This window comes from Anoplopoma fimbria, chromosome 4 (assembly GCF_027596085.1).
Source record: "Anoplopoma fimbria isolate UVic2021 breed Golden Eagle Sablefish chromosome 4, Afim_UVic_2022, whole genome shotgun sequence".
NCBI lineage: Eukaryota > Metazoa > Chordata > Actinopteri > Perciformes > Anoplopomatidae > Anoplopoma > Anoplopoma fimbria.
The window spans coordinates 13,251,700-13,268,593 of record NC_072452.1 but is presented as its reverse complement, the minus strand read 5'-3'; the positions used below and the strand labels follow the sequence as shown (position 1 = coordinate 13,268,593).

Below are 16,894 nucleotides of genomic sequence, written 5' to 3'. Positions count from 1 at the left end.
GTGGTATTTAAATTTGATATACATTGGCATACAGGGTAACAATAACCCACATTTTAAAGATCTCTTCAAATACCTGTTTTTTTATGACTTTTCACAGCGAAAGCAAAAGTTGTGCTTTCTTTGCAGTTATAAGTAGTAAGTAAGTAATAGTGTTACAAAACTGTATAATGCCATTGTTTCTTTTACTTTCTGCTCACCTGCTGGCTCTCAAAGGTCCAGGTGCTGTCGGGTAGAGACGCATCCAGAACACTGATCACCTCCTTAAAGTCAGTGGTGCTGCTGGGTTTAATCAATGTGAAATCACTGTACTCTGACATTGGAGACATACAGGACCTGAAGGACTGACTCTGAGACATCATGTCTCCTCCCAGGACCTCCACGTACTTTATAGGTCCATCAGTGTTGAGCTGAATCTGCAGGTTTCTGTTGGGGTTCTTGTAATCATCACAGTCGGTCCGTGTCATGCAGTAACTACCGCTGCTTCTGCTGTTCCTCATGCATTTCACCGTTAAGATGAGAAAAGTCACCAGAGACAGCACGGACACCGAGGCCAGAGAGAGAATCAAATAAAGGGTGATTCTCCCAGTTTTCCTGCTGGGCTCGGCCACTTTCTGTCGGAGGTCTAAGATGGGCTCATGGAGGCCGTCCTCCAGCAGAATGGACACCGTGACGGTGGCGGACTGGAGCGGTTCCCCGTCGTCCTTGATCTCTATAAGCAGCCTCTGAGAGGAGTCGTCCTGCTCGGACACAGCGCGTTTAGTCCTCACCTCCCCTGTGTACATATTGACAGTGAACAGAGAGGCGTCCGTGGCCTCCGCCAGTTTGTAGGAGACCCAGGCGTTATGGCCCGAGTCAGCGTCCACGGCCGTCACCTTAGTGACCAGGTGACCCGCTTTAGCGGAGCGGGGCATCCTCTGATGAGAGAGGGAGCCCAGGGCAGCGGAGGAGGGGTAAATAACAGAGGGGGCGTTGTCGTTCTGGTCCAGGATAAAAACATGGACGGTGGCGTTGCTGCTGAGAGACGGAGAGCCCTGATCCTTTGCCTGAACCTGAATCTGAAACACCTTCAGCTTCTCATAGTCAAACGAGTGCATGCTGTAGATGCTGCCGTTATCTGAGTTAATGTAAACATAAGATGAGACAGAGACGTCCTGCACTTTAGAGTCCAAGATGGAGTAAGAGATTTTGGCGTTTTCACCAAAATCCAGGTCAGATGCTGATACTGAGTACAGTATAGAGCCTGGTACCCCATTCTCTTTTAAATACACATTATAGGAGGGCTGAGTGAATATAGGGGGGTTGTCGTTCACGTCAGTGATGCTGACAGGTATCGTTTTCTTACTGGATAGAGGAGGAGAGCCTGAATCAGTGGCTGTGATCTCAATATTATAGTCTGAGAATCTCTCTCGGTCTAATAAACCACTGGTTACCAGTGCGTAATTATTAGAAAATGATGGTTTCAAACTAAAGGGAGAACTTTTTGGGAGTTTTAACGCCACTTTTGCGTTATCACCGGAGTCAAGGTCTCGTGCTCTGATTAAAGCAACTACCGTGCCTCTTGGTGCGTCCTCGCGTATTGTGTTTGGTTTTGACGTTAGAACTATTTCTGGGGCATTATCATTAATGTCTATTACTATTACTTGCACACGACAGTGGCCCTCCATCTCAGGGACGCCTTTGTCTTTTGCAGTGATATCTATTTCATGCATGGCATTGCTCTCATAATCTAACTGACCTACCAAGGAAAGTTCACCTGTAGATGAATCCAACTGAAAGATAGATAACAGCGATTGAGGTGTATGCTCAGCAAATGCGTATTCAATCTCTCCATTAACACCCTCGTCTGCGTCAGTTGCTTCAACTTTTAGCAGTAAAGAACCAGCTATATTATTTTCATGTGCAGTTACATTATACAATGGCTTTTTAAAAACAGGGACATTGTCGTTGATGTCGAGGACTGTCACTAGGATTTTTGTGGTTCCAGTTTTGACAGGATTGCCTCCGTCTAGAGCTGTCAGTAATAACTGATGGACACTTTGTTTCTCTCTATCAAGTGATTTCTCTAGTACTAGTTCCGGAACCTTTCGATTACCAGACAACTCTTTAATCCTCAAACCAAAACACTCATCTTTACTTAGAGTGTAAGACTTTACCGAATTACTACCAACGTCCAGATCCTGTGCTGTTTCCAAAGGGAAGCGTATGCCCGTGGCAGTAGATTCTGCTATCTTTAAAAAACGCTCCTCTGTTAAAAAAATCGGAGAATTGTCATTTAAGTCCCTTATTTCCACCTCTATCCGGTGTAGCTGTAGCGGATTCTCTGTTACAACCTGTAAAGGCAAAACACAGCTGGCGCTTTGTGCGCATAGCGTCTCTCTGTCTATCCTGTCGTTCACCACCAGCTCGCCCTTCCCCGCATCCACACTGAAATACTGCTTACCAGCCTCCGAGTCGACACGCAGCTTACGGTCAAAAATGTCTGAAAGTCCAAAACCAAGATCTTTGGCTAGATTTCCTACCACAGAGCCCTGTTTGAGTTCCTCCGGGATGCTGTAACGAGTCTGCCCGTGTATTGTACTCCACAAGAGAAAGAAATGATGCCACCAAAGCGCAAGCCATCTCCAGTCTCGGTATCCAATTCTCTTTGTCATCCCCGGTCCGTTAGAATACCTCATTTTCCATCAATATATTCGTCAACACAGCCAAACATTAAAATCCATCTCCAGAATGGACACTCCAATAAAAATAAATCCTTAACTAATTGATATTAAAATGTATATTCCGGACGCCTTCGATGAGCGCATCTCCTCTCCAGCTCACTGTGAGGGTTGTCGTGGTGTGACTGAATGGGGGATGGAGTAGATCTCTTTGTACAGTCCTGTATGCTATTGGTTCACGGCATCCAACCCCGCTATCCAATCACAAAGACCTAACTCAGCTTATCAAGCTACTGCACGACTCAAGGTCGCAATGCATTTGGACAAATGTAACAGTAGGGGAGATCCGATTCGACTGGTAATTGTCTTAATAGTAAAAAAACAAAAAAACAAACAGCTGATGAAACATTTTAGGATTTTAAATTCTCAAAACCCCAAACCACTCTACATGTAATTTGCAAATTATTGCCAACTAATCGTGATTATAATATCTATCAATAAAAAAAATCTTAAATATATATATCTCAAAATATTGAATTCTCAAGTGGCTAAAAAGTATTGTAAAAGTTGGAAGCAACGTCTGACAAATAATGGAAATATATGCGCATTACCTACTAAAATTAATACATTGTGAGGATTAGAAACGTTCAACAGTTCGTACTTTAATTAAATAGGGATATTATATAAGGAATGTATTAGTGAAGTTATAGGCTTCGATGCTATGTCACGTAAGGCATAGGTAGCGCAGTTTGTATACTTCTTTACTGCCATTATGTTGCTAGGGCAATAAACATTAACAGACATTGTAACAGAAAATACAAAGGGGGGTATTTAGAATGTATACGTTGACAGATTAGAAAAGGTCTACATGAAGGAACAAATTCCAAGATTAAACCAACTTTTGATTTTCATTTATAGTGAGATTTAAATACATAATAAAAATTCTTAGGATGCCCATAGAATAATCAAATCACACTCAAGTGTATAATGACTGAAAACATGTATAAACTGGTCTACTGTTCTCTGCTCACCTGCTGGCTCTCAAAGGTCCAGGTGCTGTCGGGTAGAGACGCATCCAGAACACTGATCACCTCCTTAAAGTCAGTGGTGCTGCTGGGTTTAATCAATGTGAAATCACTGTACTCTGACATTGGAGACATACAGGACCTGAAGGACTGACTCTGAGACATCATGTCTCCTCCCAGGACCTCCACGTACTTTATAGGTCCATCAGTGTTGAGCTGAATCTGCAGGTTTCTGTTGGGGTTCTTGTAATCATCACAGTCGGTCCGTGTCATGCAGCAACTACCGCTGCTTCTGCTGTTCCTCATGCATTTCACCGTTAAGATGAGAAAAGTCACCAGAGACAGCACGGACACCGAGGCCAGAGAGAGAATCAAATAAAGGGTGATTCTCCCAGTTTTCTTGCTGGGCTCGGCCACTTTCTGTCGGAGGTCTAAGATGGGCTCATGGAGGCCGTCCTCCAGCAGAATGGACACCGTGACGGTGGCGGACTGGACCGGTTCCCCGTCGTCCTTGATCTCTATAAGCAGCCTCTGAGAGGAGTCGTCCTGCTCGGACACAGCGCGTTTAGTCCTCACCTCCCCTGTGTACATATTGACAGTGAACAGAGAGGCGTCCGTGGCCTCCGCCAGTTTGTAGGAGACCCAGGCGTTATGGCCCGAGTCAGCGTCCACGGCCGTCACCTTAGTGACCAGGTGACCCGCTTTAGCGGAGCGGGGCATCCTCTGATGAGAGAGGGAGCCCAGGGCAGCGGAGGAGGGGTAAATAACAGAGGGGGCGTTGTCGTTCTGGTCCAGGATAAAAACATGGACGGTGGCGTTGCTGCTGAGAGACGGAGAGCCCTGATCCTTTGCCTGAACCTGAATCTGAAACACCTTCAGCTTCTCATAGTCAAACGAGTGCATGCTGTAGATGCTGCCGTTATCTGAGTTAATGTAAACATAAGATGAGACAGAGACGTCCTGCACTTTAGAGTCCAAGATGGAGTAAGAGATTTTGGCGTTTTCACCAAAATCCAGGTCAGATGCTGATACTGAGTACAGTATAGAGCCTGGTACCCCATTCTCTTTTAAATACACATTAAAGGAGGGCTGAGTGAATACTGGTGGGTTGTCGTTCACATCAGTAATATTGACATTTATAGTCTTCTTAGTTGACAGAGGAGGAGAGCCTGAATCAGTGGCTGTGATCACAATATTATACTCTGAAAAACTCTCTCGGTCCAAAGCAGTACCGGTAACCAGCGCGTAATTATCAGAAAAAGACGGTTTCAGATTAAAAGGAGAACTCTTGGGCAGCTGTAATGTCACTTTACCGTTGTCACCGGAGTCAAGGTCTCGGGCACTTATTAAAGCTACTACAGTACCACTTGGTGCGTCCTCAGGCACAGAGTTTGGTTGGGAGGTCATAAATATATGTGGAGCATTATCGTTAACATCCAACACTTCGATATGAACAGTGCAATGCCCCTCCATTCGCGGAGTCCCTTTGTCTCTTGCGCTAATGTCTATTTCATAATTTGCATTTGTTTCATAATCTAATTCCCCGATAAGATGTATTTCCCCGGTTAACGAATCAATATCAAACACAGATAGGACAGTATCTGGTGTGTGAGCTCCAAATGAGTACTCTATTTCTCCATTAGGACCTTCGTCAATATCTTTTGCTGTCAGTTTAAGGATGGATGCACCATGTATACTATTTTCGCTTATGGGAACTTTGTAAATATTATTGTCAAAAACAGGAAAATGATCATTGATATCTAGCACATTTATGGTTATCAGAGAGGTCCCAGATTTCACTGGGTTTCCCCCGTCTATAGCTGTTAGTTGAAGCTGATGTCTAGCCTTTTTCTCCCTGTCGAGAGATTTAGACAGGACGAGCTCTGGGACTTTCCTCCCACCGGATACATCTTTAATCTTTAAACTAAAAAAGTCATCTTTACTTATGGTATACGACCTCACTGAATTCACTCCAACGTCAAGATCTTGTGCGGTCTCCAGAGGAAAACGTGCGCCTGTGGCTGTCGACTCTGCTACTTGTAATGTTATATCTTGCGATGGGAATCTTGGAGAATTATCATTGATATCTTGTATTTCCACCTCAACTCGGTGCAATTGTAACGGTTTATCAACGACCACTTGCAAAGTCAACACACAGCTGGCGCTTTGTCCACATAGAGCTTCTCTGTCTATCCTGTCGTTCACCACCAGCTCGCCCTTCCCCGCATCCACACTGAAATACTGCTTACCAGCCTCAGAGGCGACACGCAGCTTACGGTCAAAAATGTCAGATAGTCCCAAACCAAGATCTTTGGCTAGATTTCCTACCACAGAGCCCTGTTTCAGTTCCTCTGGGATGCTGTAACGAGTCTGTGCATTAATTGTACTCCACAAGAGAAAGAAATGATGCCACCAAAGCACAAGCCATCTCCAGTCTCGGTATCCTATTGTCTTTTCCATCCCCGGTCCGTTATAATTATTTCCCAGTGAGGTTATTGAAAAGCAGATAGTTACCATCCATTGTCATAAAGCATTAATCCAAAAGAAAAATCACAAATAAATTCATGCCGAAAACTAAACAAAGATTTTTCCTTTTTTAATTCCGAAAAGAGCATCGTTCCCTCTCGTTCAACTGGGTGCAATGCAAGTGTGTATGTTGCTGAGGCTGCGTGGGGGAGGGAGTAGATCTCTTTGTACAGTTCTGAATCCTATTGGTGCACTATATTCATCTCTACCATCCAATAAGAAGGGGGGTGAGCAGTGCTTTTAAAGAGACAGCAGGCCTTGAAATAATCTGCCTTGATGGATTCAGAGCTTGTGAAAGAAATAACAAGATGCAAGTAAGACGTCGCCAGTAATGTTAATGCAAATACAATTAAATCTGATAATGACAATACCAATACTGTCTGTGATATGGTTATTTCAACTTTTGATTAAACAAACTATTTGAATGGGGAAAAAGTGATAAAATTGTCCACCGTGGTTACTGAAAGCATTTTAGCCCTGTTATAAAGAAGCCTATTGAGTGGTTCGCTGTCCAACTGTGTGGTGCTGAAACAAAATGCCACTCATACAACTACAAAGGGAGTTTTCACAACCTCAAAATGCAGTACCATGCGAACAGTGCTAACTACAGAATCTGAGCGGCGGCACAATGTAGGACTTTGAAGTAACATCAAATATTTTGAAGGTGAACATTTTGAAATCCTATTTGCAAACGAAAAGTATGTGAGCAACAGAATGCAATGTTTTTGATATGTTGACGAATATGTCCCGGTTGAAATGAGGACGTAATGATGAACATCTCAATATCTTGTTTGCATAATACAACTGAAAATACCACAACGAAACGAACATATAACATGACATGATGTTACATTATGAGTGTAAATTACGGACAGGATAACCAGGGGGAAACATAAAGTCTAGTTTAGGAACGCAGTTAAAAAGAAGAAAAAAAATACAAAACAACAAATGCTTGTATCGGATTATTTCTACCCAGAACCACAGTAAAATAATAATAAAATTACAACAATGTATACAACGATATAAAATTACACAGTGGGTCTACTATGCTTTTTTCTCACCTGCTGGCTCTCAAAGGTCCAGGTGCTGTCGGGTAGAGACGCATCCAAAACACTGATCACCTCCTTAAAGTCAGTGGTGCTGCTGGGTTTAATCAAAGTGAAATCACTGTACTCTGACATTGGAGACATACAGGACCTGAAGGACTGACTCTGAGACATCATGTCTCCTCCCAGGACCTCCACGTACTTTATAGGTCCATCAGTGTTGAGCTGAATCTGCAGGTTTCTGTTGGGGTTCTTGTAATCATCACAGTCGGTCCGTGTCATGCAGCAACTACCGCTGCTTCTGCTGTTCCTCATGCATTTCACCGTTAAGATGAGAAAAGTCACCAGAGACAGCACGGACACCGAGGCCAGAGAGAGAATCAAATAAAGGGTGATTCTCCCAGTTTTCCTGCTGGGCTCGGCCACTTTCTGTCGGAGGTCTAAGATGGGCTCATGGAGGCCGTCCTCCAGCAGAATGGACACCGTGACGGTGGCGGACTGGACCGGTTCCCCGTCGTCCTTGATCTCTATAAGCAGCCTCTGAGAGGAGTCGTCCTGCTCGGACACAGCGCGTTTAGTCCTCACCTCCCCTGTGTACATATTGACAGTGAACAGAGAGGCGTCCGTGGCCTCCGCCAGTTTGTAGGAGACCCAGGCGTTATGGCCCGAGTCAGCGTCCACGGCCGTCACCTTAGTGACCAGGTGACCCGCTTTAGCGGAGCGGGGCATCCTCTGATGAGAGAGGGAGCCCAGGGCAGCGGAGGAGGGGTAAATAACAGAGGGGGCGTTGTCGTTCTGGTCCAGGATAAAAACATGGACGGTGGCGTTGCTGCTGAGAGACGGAGAGCCCTGATCCTTTGCCTGAACCTGAATCTGAAACACCTTCAGCTTCTCATAGTCAAACGAGTGCATGCTGTAGATGCTGCCGTTATCTGAGTTAATGTAAACATAAGATGAGACAGAGACGTCCTGCACTTTAGAGTCCAAGATGGAGTAGGAGATTTTGGCGTTTTCACCAAAATCCAGGTCAGATGCTGATACTGAGTACAGTATAGAGCCTGGTACCCCATTCTCTTTTAAATACACATTAAAGGAGGTCTGTGTGAATATAGGGGGGTTGTCATTCACATCACTGATGCTGACAGGTATCGTTTTCTTACTGGATAGAGGAGGAGAGCCTGAATCAGTGGCTGTGATCTCAATATTATACTCTGAGAATCTCTCTCGGTCTAATAAACCACTTGTAACCAGTGCATAATTATTCGAAAAGGATGGTTTTAAAGTGAAGGGTGAACCTCTGGGTAGTCGCAATGTCACTTTACTATTATTACCAGAGTCCGCGTCACGTGCGTTGACCAATGCCACCACTGTGCCACTTGGTGAGTCTTCACGCACAGGCTGCGGTTTAGAGGTGAGAACAATTTCTGGAGTGTTATCATTAATATCTAAAACATCTATCTGTAAACGACAGTGACTTTCATTCTCAGGCACCCCCTTGTCTTTCGCAGTTATTTCAACTTTGTAAGACGTGGTTCTTTCATAATCTAAGGCTCCTTTCAAATATATTTCTCCTGTTAATGAATGTATTTCAAATACTGATAATACAGAATCCGGTGTCCGCGAGCCAAATGAGAATTCTACTTCTGCGTTAGTACCCTCATCAGCATCAGTTGCTGCAATTTGTATAACAAACGTATCTTTTTCAGTATTTTCCTTCAACGAAACTTTATATGTATTTTTATCAAAAACTGGAAAATTGTCATTTACGTCAAGCACTGAGATTGTAATCTGTGAGGTACCAGACATGACTGGGTTCCCCCCGTCTAATGCAGTCAGTAGCAGCTGATGAACTGCTCTCTTCTCTCGGTCAAGGGGCTTCTCTAACACTAACTCCGGAACTGTTTTGCCATCTTCAATTTCTTTTATTTTCAAAATAAAACAGTCGTTTTTGGTCAAAGTGTAGGTTTTAACTGAATTACTACCAACGTCAGAATCTTCTGCACCCTCCAATGGAAAACGGGTTCCAACTGCTGCCGTTTCAGAAATCTTCAAAGACATATCTCCTGTATGAAAACTAGGCGAATTGTCATTCATATCTCTTATTTCTACCTCAATCCGATGTAAACTAAGCGGGTTTTCAAGAACAACCTGCAGAGGTAGTACACAGCTTGCGCTTTGTCCGCATAAAGCCTCTCTGTCAATTCTTTCGTTCACCACCAGCTCGCCCTTCCCCGCATCCACACTGAAATACTGCTCATCAGCCTCAGAGGAGACACGCAGTTTACGCTCAAAAATGTCTGATAGTCTCAAACCCAGATCTTTGGCTAGATTTCCTACCACAGAGCCCTGTTTGAGTTCCTCCGGGATGCTGTACCGAGTCTGTCCGTTTATTGTACTCCACAAGAGAAAGAAATGATGCCACCAAAGCGCAAGCCATCTCCAGTCTCGGTATCCCATTCTCTTTGTCATCCCCAATCGGTTAGAATCCGTTATGTCCCATCGAGAAAATCGAAGTTAATCTCCAGTTCAAACGAACATTAAATATCCCTTTAAGAATAGGTGAAGCATGTTTGTTCATGTCTGAATCATAAATTAGCGATTTCTTTTTAGCTCTGGGATTTCAGCGCATCACTCAGCAACCCTTCAGCTCTTTGCACTGTTACCGTGTACAGTGCTGAGGCTGCAAGGGGGAGGGGATAGATCTCTTTGTACAATTCTGTATGCGATTGGTGCACAGCATTCATCCCCTACCAGCCAATAGGAAAGGGCCTCAATAGTGCTTTTGCTGCCTTGTGAGAATCGGCCTAGATGCAGTGCTGTGTGTGAAAGGTGTCAGATGCATGTCATTCCTGTGGTTTAACAACGGCGTTGTTCAAACAATATGTCCAGAAACGAATATATATTGAAGTAAGCAAAGTCAAAACCCCATCCTCTCTAACAAAGCATACGGAATCTTAACTTTGTTGAAATCCGACATCACTTGATGTGTTTACATTAAAAGTAAATAAAACGTCCGCCACCATCATAACCCCAAAGCCATATTTTATACAATATTTCCGCTCATATTGTTTGAGTTATTTGTTTTTGGCGATGACATATTAACGTTTTGAGGTGTGGCTGGATATATGCTTGAGTGTGCATAGTTAAAAACAAAATTATACATAAACAGTAAACAAAAAATACCACGTTGCTTATTGTTTATTTATCAGCATATTAGACTTATAAATACAAGGCTGGGCAGGTCAGCTTTCAGTTTTTACGATGAAAACAAGATTATCGATAACGAAACAACGCGATGAGATTCAAATATTTAAATCTAACAAACTTTGACGGGGACATCAAAAATAAACTGTCATCTGCTCACCTGCTGGCTCTCAAAGGTCCAGGTGCTGTCGGGTAGAGACGCATCCAGAACACTGATCACCTCTTTAAAGTCAGTGGTGCTGCTGGGTTTAATCAAAGTGAAATCACTGTACTCTGACATTGGAGACATACAGGACCTGAAGGACTGACTCTGAGACATCATGTCTCCTCCCAGGACCTCCACGTACTTTATAGGTCCATCAGTGTTGAGCTGAATCTGCAGGTTTCTGTTGGGGTTCTTGTAATCATCACAGTCGGTCCGTGTCATGCAGCAACTACCGCTGCTTCTGCTGTTCCTCATGCATTTCACCGTTAAGATGAGAAAAGTCACCAGAGACAGCACGGACACCGAGGCCAGAGAGAGAATCAAATAAAGGGTGATTCTCCCAGTTTTCTTGCTGGGCTCGGCCACTTTCTGTCGGAGGTCTAAGATGGGCTCATGGAGGCCGTCCTCCAGCAGAATGGACACCGTGACGGTGGCGGACTGGAGCGGTTCCCCGTCGTCCTTGATCTCTATAAGCAGCCTCTGAGAGGAGTCGTCCTGCTCGGACACAGCGCGTTTAGTCCTCACCTCCCCTGTGTACATATTGACAGTGAACAGAGAGGCGTCCGTGGCCTCCGCCAGTTTGTAGGAGACCCAGGCGTTATGGCCCGAGTCAGCGTCCACGGCCGTCACCTTAGTGACCAGGTGACCCGCTTTAGCGGAGCGGGGCATCCTCTGATGAGAGAGGGAGCCCAGGGCAGCGGAGGAGGGGTAAATAACAGAGGGGGCGTTGTCGTTCTGGTCCAGGATAAAAACATGGACGGTGGCGTTGCTGCTGAGAGACGGAGAGCCCTGATCCTTTGCCTGAACCTGAATCTGAAACACCTTCAGCTTCTCATAGTCAAACGAGTGCATGCTGTAGATGCTGCCGTTATCTGAGTTAATGTAAACATAAGATGAGACAGAGACGTCCTGCACTTTAGAGTCCAAGATGGAGTAGGAGATTTTGGCGTTTTCACCAAAATCCAGGTCAGATGCTGATACTGAGTACAGTATAGAGCCTGGTACCCCATTCTCTTTTAAATACACATTAAAGGAGGGCTGTGTGAATATAGGGGGGTTGTCATTCACATCAGTGATGCTGACAGGTATCGTTTTCTTACTGGACAGAGGAGGAGAGCCTGAATCAGTGGCTGTGATCTCTATATTATACTCTGAGAATCTCTCTCGGTCTAAAGGACCACTGGTCACCAGTTCATAATTATTAGAGAAAGATGGTTTCAGAGTGAAAGGAGACCGTTTGGGAAGTGTTAACGACACTTTACCGTTATCACCGGAGTCAAGGTCTCGTGCGCTGATCAAAGCCACCACTGTGCCCCTTGGTGCGTCCTCGCGAACAGTACTGGGTTTTGAAGTGAGCACAATTTCTGGAGCATTATCATTGATATCCTCTATGTCCAACTGTACACGACAGTCACCCTCCATTTCCGGAATGCCTTTGTCTTTTGCAGTTATGTCGATAAGGTATGCTTTTGAACTCTCATAATCTAGTTCTCCCTTTAATACGATTTCTCCTGTTATATCATTGATTTCAAATGTTGATAACACAGAGTCTGGAGTGCGGGACCCAAAATAATATTTAACTTCACCATTAAGACCATCATCGGCATCTGTAGCTGTTAGTTTGATTACAAACGTTCCTTTCGTACTGTTCTCCTTTAAAGACACTTTGTACTCATTTTCGTTGAATACTGGGAAATTGTCGTTATTATCAAGTACAGTAATAATAATATTACATGTTCCCGATTTGACAGGGTTTCCTCCATCCAATGCTGTCAGCAGCAGATGATGGATAGCATTCTTTTCTCGGTCTAATGGCTTTTCTAACAGCAATTCTGGCACAGCTTTACCATTTTTTGTTTCTTTAAATTTTAAAGAAAAATATTCATTTTTGCTCAGTGAGTACGTTTTTAAAGAATTGCTTCCAACGTCAGGGTCCTCCGCGCTCTCCAGAGGAAAACGTTTACCTAGTGCAACTGATTCTGGTATTTTAAGGTTAATCTCCTGTGTAAGGAAACTCGGAGAATTGTCATTTATGTCTCTTATTTCCACCTCAATACGATGAGACCTCAAAGGATTTTCAACAACTACTTGCAGAGGTAGTACACAGCTGGTGCTTTGTCCACATAGAGTCTCTCTGTCTATCCTGTCATTCACCACCAGCTCGCCCTTCCCCGCATCAACACTGAAATACTGCTTACCAGCCTCAGAGGCGACACGCATTTTACGATCAAAAATGTCTGATAGTCCCAAACCAAGATCTTTGGCTAGATTTCCTACCACAGAGCCCTGTTTGAGTTCCTCTGGGATGCTGTAACGAGTCTGTCCGTTTATTGTACTCCACAAGAGAAAGAAATGATGCCACCAAAGCGCAAGCCATCTCCAGTCTCGGTATCCTATTGTCTTTGTCATCCTTGGTCCGCTATAACACATTAATTCCGATCGAGATTTTGTTCATAACAATGTAGGAATCCATGATAATATGAAAAAACCCAAAATAGAAAATTCCACAGTATTTGAGCATGGCTGTAAGCTAAAATCAATGATTACATCTTAGAAAATACGAGCTCTTTGCCGTCTCTCCACAAGCTCTATGCATTCTAAGCGTTACAGCGCTGAGGCTGCATGGGGGCAGGGACTAGATTGCTTTGTACAGTTCTGAATCCTATTGGTGCACAGCATCCACCTCTACCATCCAATGAGAGGGAAACTGATCGACACTCTTAAAGTGGCAGTATCTATTCTCTTTGTGAGCTTTAATCTGAGTTGATTATGACAAATATACCTGAACATTAAATAATATATGACAACCATGTGAAAAATGTAAATATATATGAAAACACATTTTAGTCAGTATCTTAAACACATTTAAAACATAATATTTGATTTTGAGTCACTGTAAAACCGTAAAGAATATGTTGAAGTCATCTCTTGTCATAATAATTGTAGAGCAAATAAATGAACTCTGTGCCGACGTTGAATGATCGAGGCTGTATTTCACATTCGCTTTCCGCTCTCGTGGTGCTGAAATGTTCAACCGTACGTGTAACACTTACTTTATGCAGGCGTTAACACAACTATTTATCCGTCTCTGAATACATTAATTGCACATTACTTTGATATACCCACATTGGATGACACTTTTACATTAAATGACAGGGGGGAGGGAAGAGAGACCAACCAGCACAGAACCTGTAGTAGAAAGACCAGCCGGCCAGAAAGACGGATAGATTATTTAGGTTTCCACAGTTGACTTCCATAACAGACAATGCTATGATTGCAATTTCCTGGACTAAATTATGATCGAAAATGTTATGTTTTCTTCATTATTAAGATCAATGGTTGTTTTCTGCTCACCTGCTGGCTCTCAAAGGTCCAGGTGCTATCGGGTAGAGATGCATCCAGAACACTGATCACCTCCTTAAAGTCAGTGGTGCTGCTGGGTTTAATCAAAGTGAAATCACTGTACTCTGACATTGGAGACATACAGGACCTGAAGGACTGACTCTGAGACATCATGTCTCCTCCCAGGACCTCCACGTACTTTATAGGTCCATCAGTGTTGAGCTGAATCTGCAGGTTTCTGTTGGGGTTCTTGTAATCATCACAGTCGGTCCGTGTCATGCAGCAACTACCGCTGCTTCTGCTGTTCCTCATGCATTTCACCGTTAAGATGAGAAAAGTCACCAGAGACAGCACGGACACCGAGGCCAGAGAGAGAATCAAATAAAGGGTGATTCTCCCAGTTTTCTTGCTGGGCTCGGCCACTTTCTGTCGGAGGTCTAAGATGGGCTCATGGAGGCCGTCCTCCAGCAGAATGGACACCGTGACGGTGGCGGACTGGACCGGTTCCCCGTCGTCCTTGATCTCTATAAGCAGCCTCTGAGAGGAGTCGTCCTGCTCGGACACAGCGCGTTTAGTCCTCACCTCCCCTGTGTACATATTGACAGTGAACAGAGAGGCGTCCGTGGCCTCCGCCAGTTTGTAGGAGACCCAGGCGTTATGGCCCGAGTCAGCGTCCACGGCCGTCACCTTAGTGACCAGGTGACCCGCTTTAGCGGAGCGGGGCATCCTCTGATGAGAGAGGGAGCCCAGGGCAGCGGAGGAGGGGTAAATAACAGAGGGGGCGTTGTCGTTCTGGTCCAGGATAAAAACATGGACGGTGGCGTTGCTGCTGAGAGACGGAGAGCCCTGATCCTTTGCCTGAACCTGAATCTGAAACACCTTCAGCTTCTCATAGTCAAACGAGTGCATGCTGTAGATGCTGCCGTTATCTGAGTTAATGTAAACATAAGATGAGACAGAGACGTCCTGCACTTTAGAGTCCAAGATGGAGTAGGAGATTTTAGCGTTTTCACCAAAATCCAGGTCAGATGCTGAGACCGAAAACAATATAGAGCCTGGTACCCCATTCTCTTTTAAATACACATTATAGGAGGGCTGAGTGAATATAGGGGGGTTGTCATTCACATCAGTGATGCTGACAGATACGACTTTCTTACTTGACAGCTGAGGAGAGCCTGAATCAATGGCTCTTATTTCTATATTATATTCCGAGACATTTTCTCTATCCAAAACACCACTAGTAACCAGTGCGTAATTGTGAGAAAACGATGGTTTTAGGGCAAATGGACATTTCTTGGGGATTTGTAATGTTACTTTACCATTAACAGCGGAGTCAAGGTCTCTGGCACTGAGCAGGGCTACTACGGTGCCATTAGGCGAGTCTTCCCGCACTGGCTTTGGATGAGAGGTGAGTATTATTTCTGGGGCATTATCGTTAACATCTAAAACTTCAACTTGCACAGTACAATGCCCCTCCATTCTTGGACTGCCTTTATCTTTCGCACTTATGTCTAATTCATAATTTTGAGTTGTTTCGAAATCTAGTTTTCCTTTAAGAAATATTGTCCCTGATATTTGATCAATACTAAAAACAGAGAGAACAGTATCTGATGTGTGTGCTCCTAATGAGTATTCTATCTCTCCATTTTGACCATCGTCCATGTCTGTTGCTTTTGTTTGTACTATTAACGCACCTTCTACAGCATTTTCACTTATGGATACCTTATACAACGTTTTCTCAAAAGTTGGAACGTTATCGTTGATGTCAAGGACTCTTATAGATAGCTGAGCGGTCCCTGATTTCACTGGGTTTCCTCCATCTAGAGCTGTCAACAAAAGCTTATGAACAGCCTTTTTCTCTCTATCTAAATTTTTTGCTAAAATCAATTCAGGGACTTTCCTTCCACCGGCAAGTTCTTTAATTCTAATATTAAAACATTCATCTTTACTGAGAGTGTACGACTTCAATGCATTACTGCCAACATCTGGGTCTATTGCGCCTTCTAACGGAAAACGAACCCCTAAACCCGTAGATTCAGCAACCTCCAATGTGAAATCATTTGATGGAAATCTAGGCGCATTATCATTAATGTCTTGTATTTCTACCTCAACGCGAAACAGTTGTAACGGGTCTTCAATTACAACCTGCAGAGGTAGTACACAGCTGGGGCTTAGTCCACAAAGAGTCTCTCTGTCTATCCTGTCATTCACCACCAGCTCGCCCTTCCCCGCATCAACACTGAAATACTGCTTACCAGCCTCAGAGGAGACACGCAGTTTACGATCAAAAATCTCTGATAGTCCCAAACCCAGATCTTTGGCTAGATTTCCTACCACAGAGCCCTGTTTGAGTTCCTCCGGGATGCTGTACCGAGTCTGTCCGTTTATTGTACTCCACAAGAGAAAGAAATGATGCCACCAAAGCGCAAGCCATCTCCAGTCTCGGTATCCTATTGTCTTTGTCATCCTTGGTCCGCTATAACACATTAATAGCAATCGTCATGTTGTATAAAATAACGGTGAAATCCATCATCGCAGGTTTCGTTCCACTATACGATATCCCACAATTACTGAGCATGGCTGAAAACGGAATTATATATATAAAAAAAAAAATCATATAATAAAATACGGGCTCATTGCTGACTCTGTCCTCTAGCTCGTTGCATTGAAAGCGTTACAGCGCTGAGGCTGCATGGGGGCAGGGACTAGATTGCTTTGTACAGTTCTGAATCCTATTGGTGCACAGCATCCACCTCTACCATCCAATGAGAGGGAAACTGATCGTGGCTCTTAAAGTCGCAGTATCTATTCTCTTTTTGCCCCTTCACTTTACCTACAAAGATTTATTTAGAGTCGTATGAGACGTAACTTAAGGTAGCATGTGAATAT

General features: G+C 44.0%; 5 protein-coding genes across 5 annotated transcripts in view; all 5 read right to left on the bottom strand.

The window, feature by feature from the left end:
- The window catches only part of LOC129089894 (protocadherin gamma-C5-like), a 211,440-nt gene that overhangs the window by 19,890 nt on the left and 174,656 nt on the right, over positions 1-16,894 (bottom strand). The window lies entirely within an intron of this gene.
- On the bottom strand, positions 183-6,199 carry LOC129090509 (uncharacterized). The gene is made up of 2 exons (XM_054598157.1): positions 3,675-6,199; positions 183-2,670 (listed from the first exon to the last, which is right to left on the bottom strand). The coding sequence occupies exons 1-2, from the start codon at positions 6,197-6,199 to the stop codon at positions 183-185; spliced, it is 5,013 nt and encodes a 1,670-aa protein (XP_054454132.1).
- On the bottom strand, positions 7,237-9,723 carry LOC129090508 (protocadherin gamma-C5-like). The gene has a single exon (XM_054598156.1). The coding sequence runs from the start codon at positions 9,721-9,723 to the stop codon at positions 7,237-7,239; it is 2,487 nt and encodes an 828-aa protein (XP_054454131.1).
- LOC129089897 (protocadherin gamma-C5-like) lies at positions 10,607-13,093 on the bottom strand. The gene has a single exon (XM_054597312.1). The coding sequence runs from the start codon at positions 13,091-13,093 to the stop codon at positions 10,607-10,609; it is 2,487 nt and encodes an 828-aa protein (XP_054453287.1).
- On the bottom strand, positions 13,973-16,492 carry LOC129090506 (protocadherin gamma-C5-like). Its single transcript, XM_054598155.1, has one exon. The coding sequence runs from the start codon at positions 16,490-16,492 to the stop codon at positions 13,973-13,975; it is 2,520 nt and encodes an 839-aa protein (XP_054454130.1).

What these genes read in the sequence shown, in the direction of transcription:
- LOC129090509 (XM_054598157.1), bottom strand. Translation starts at nt 6,199, where the DNA reads ATGGTAACTATCTGCTTTTCAATAACCTCACTGGGAAATAATTATAAC. An exon ending in CAGCAGGTGAGCAGAGAACA is followed by an intron (nt 2,671 to 3,674) that starts GTAGACCAGTTT and finishes ATGGAAAATGAG; the next exon opens with GTATTCTAACGGACCGGGGA.
- LOC129090508 (XM_054598156.1), bottom strand. Translation starts at nt 9,723, where the DNA reads ATGACAAAGAGAATGGGATACCGAGACTGGAGATGGCTTGCGCTTTGG.
- LOC129089897 (XM_054597312.1), bottom strand. Translation starts at nt 13,093, where the DNA reads ATGTGTTATAGCGGACCAAGGATGACAAAGACAATAGGATACCGAGAC.
- LOC129090506 (XM_054598155.1), bottom strand. Translation starts at nt 16,492, where the DNA reads ATGTGTTATAGCGGACCAAGGATGACAAAGACAATAGGATACCGAGAC.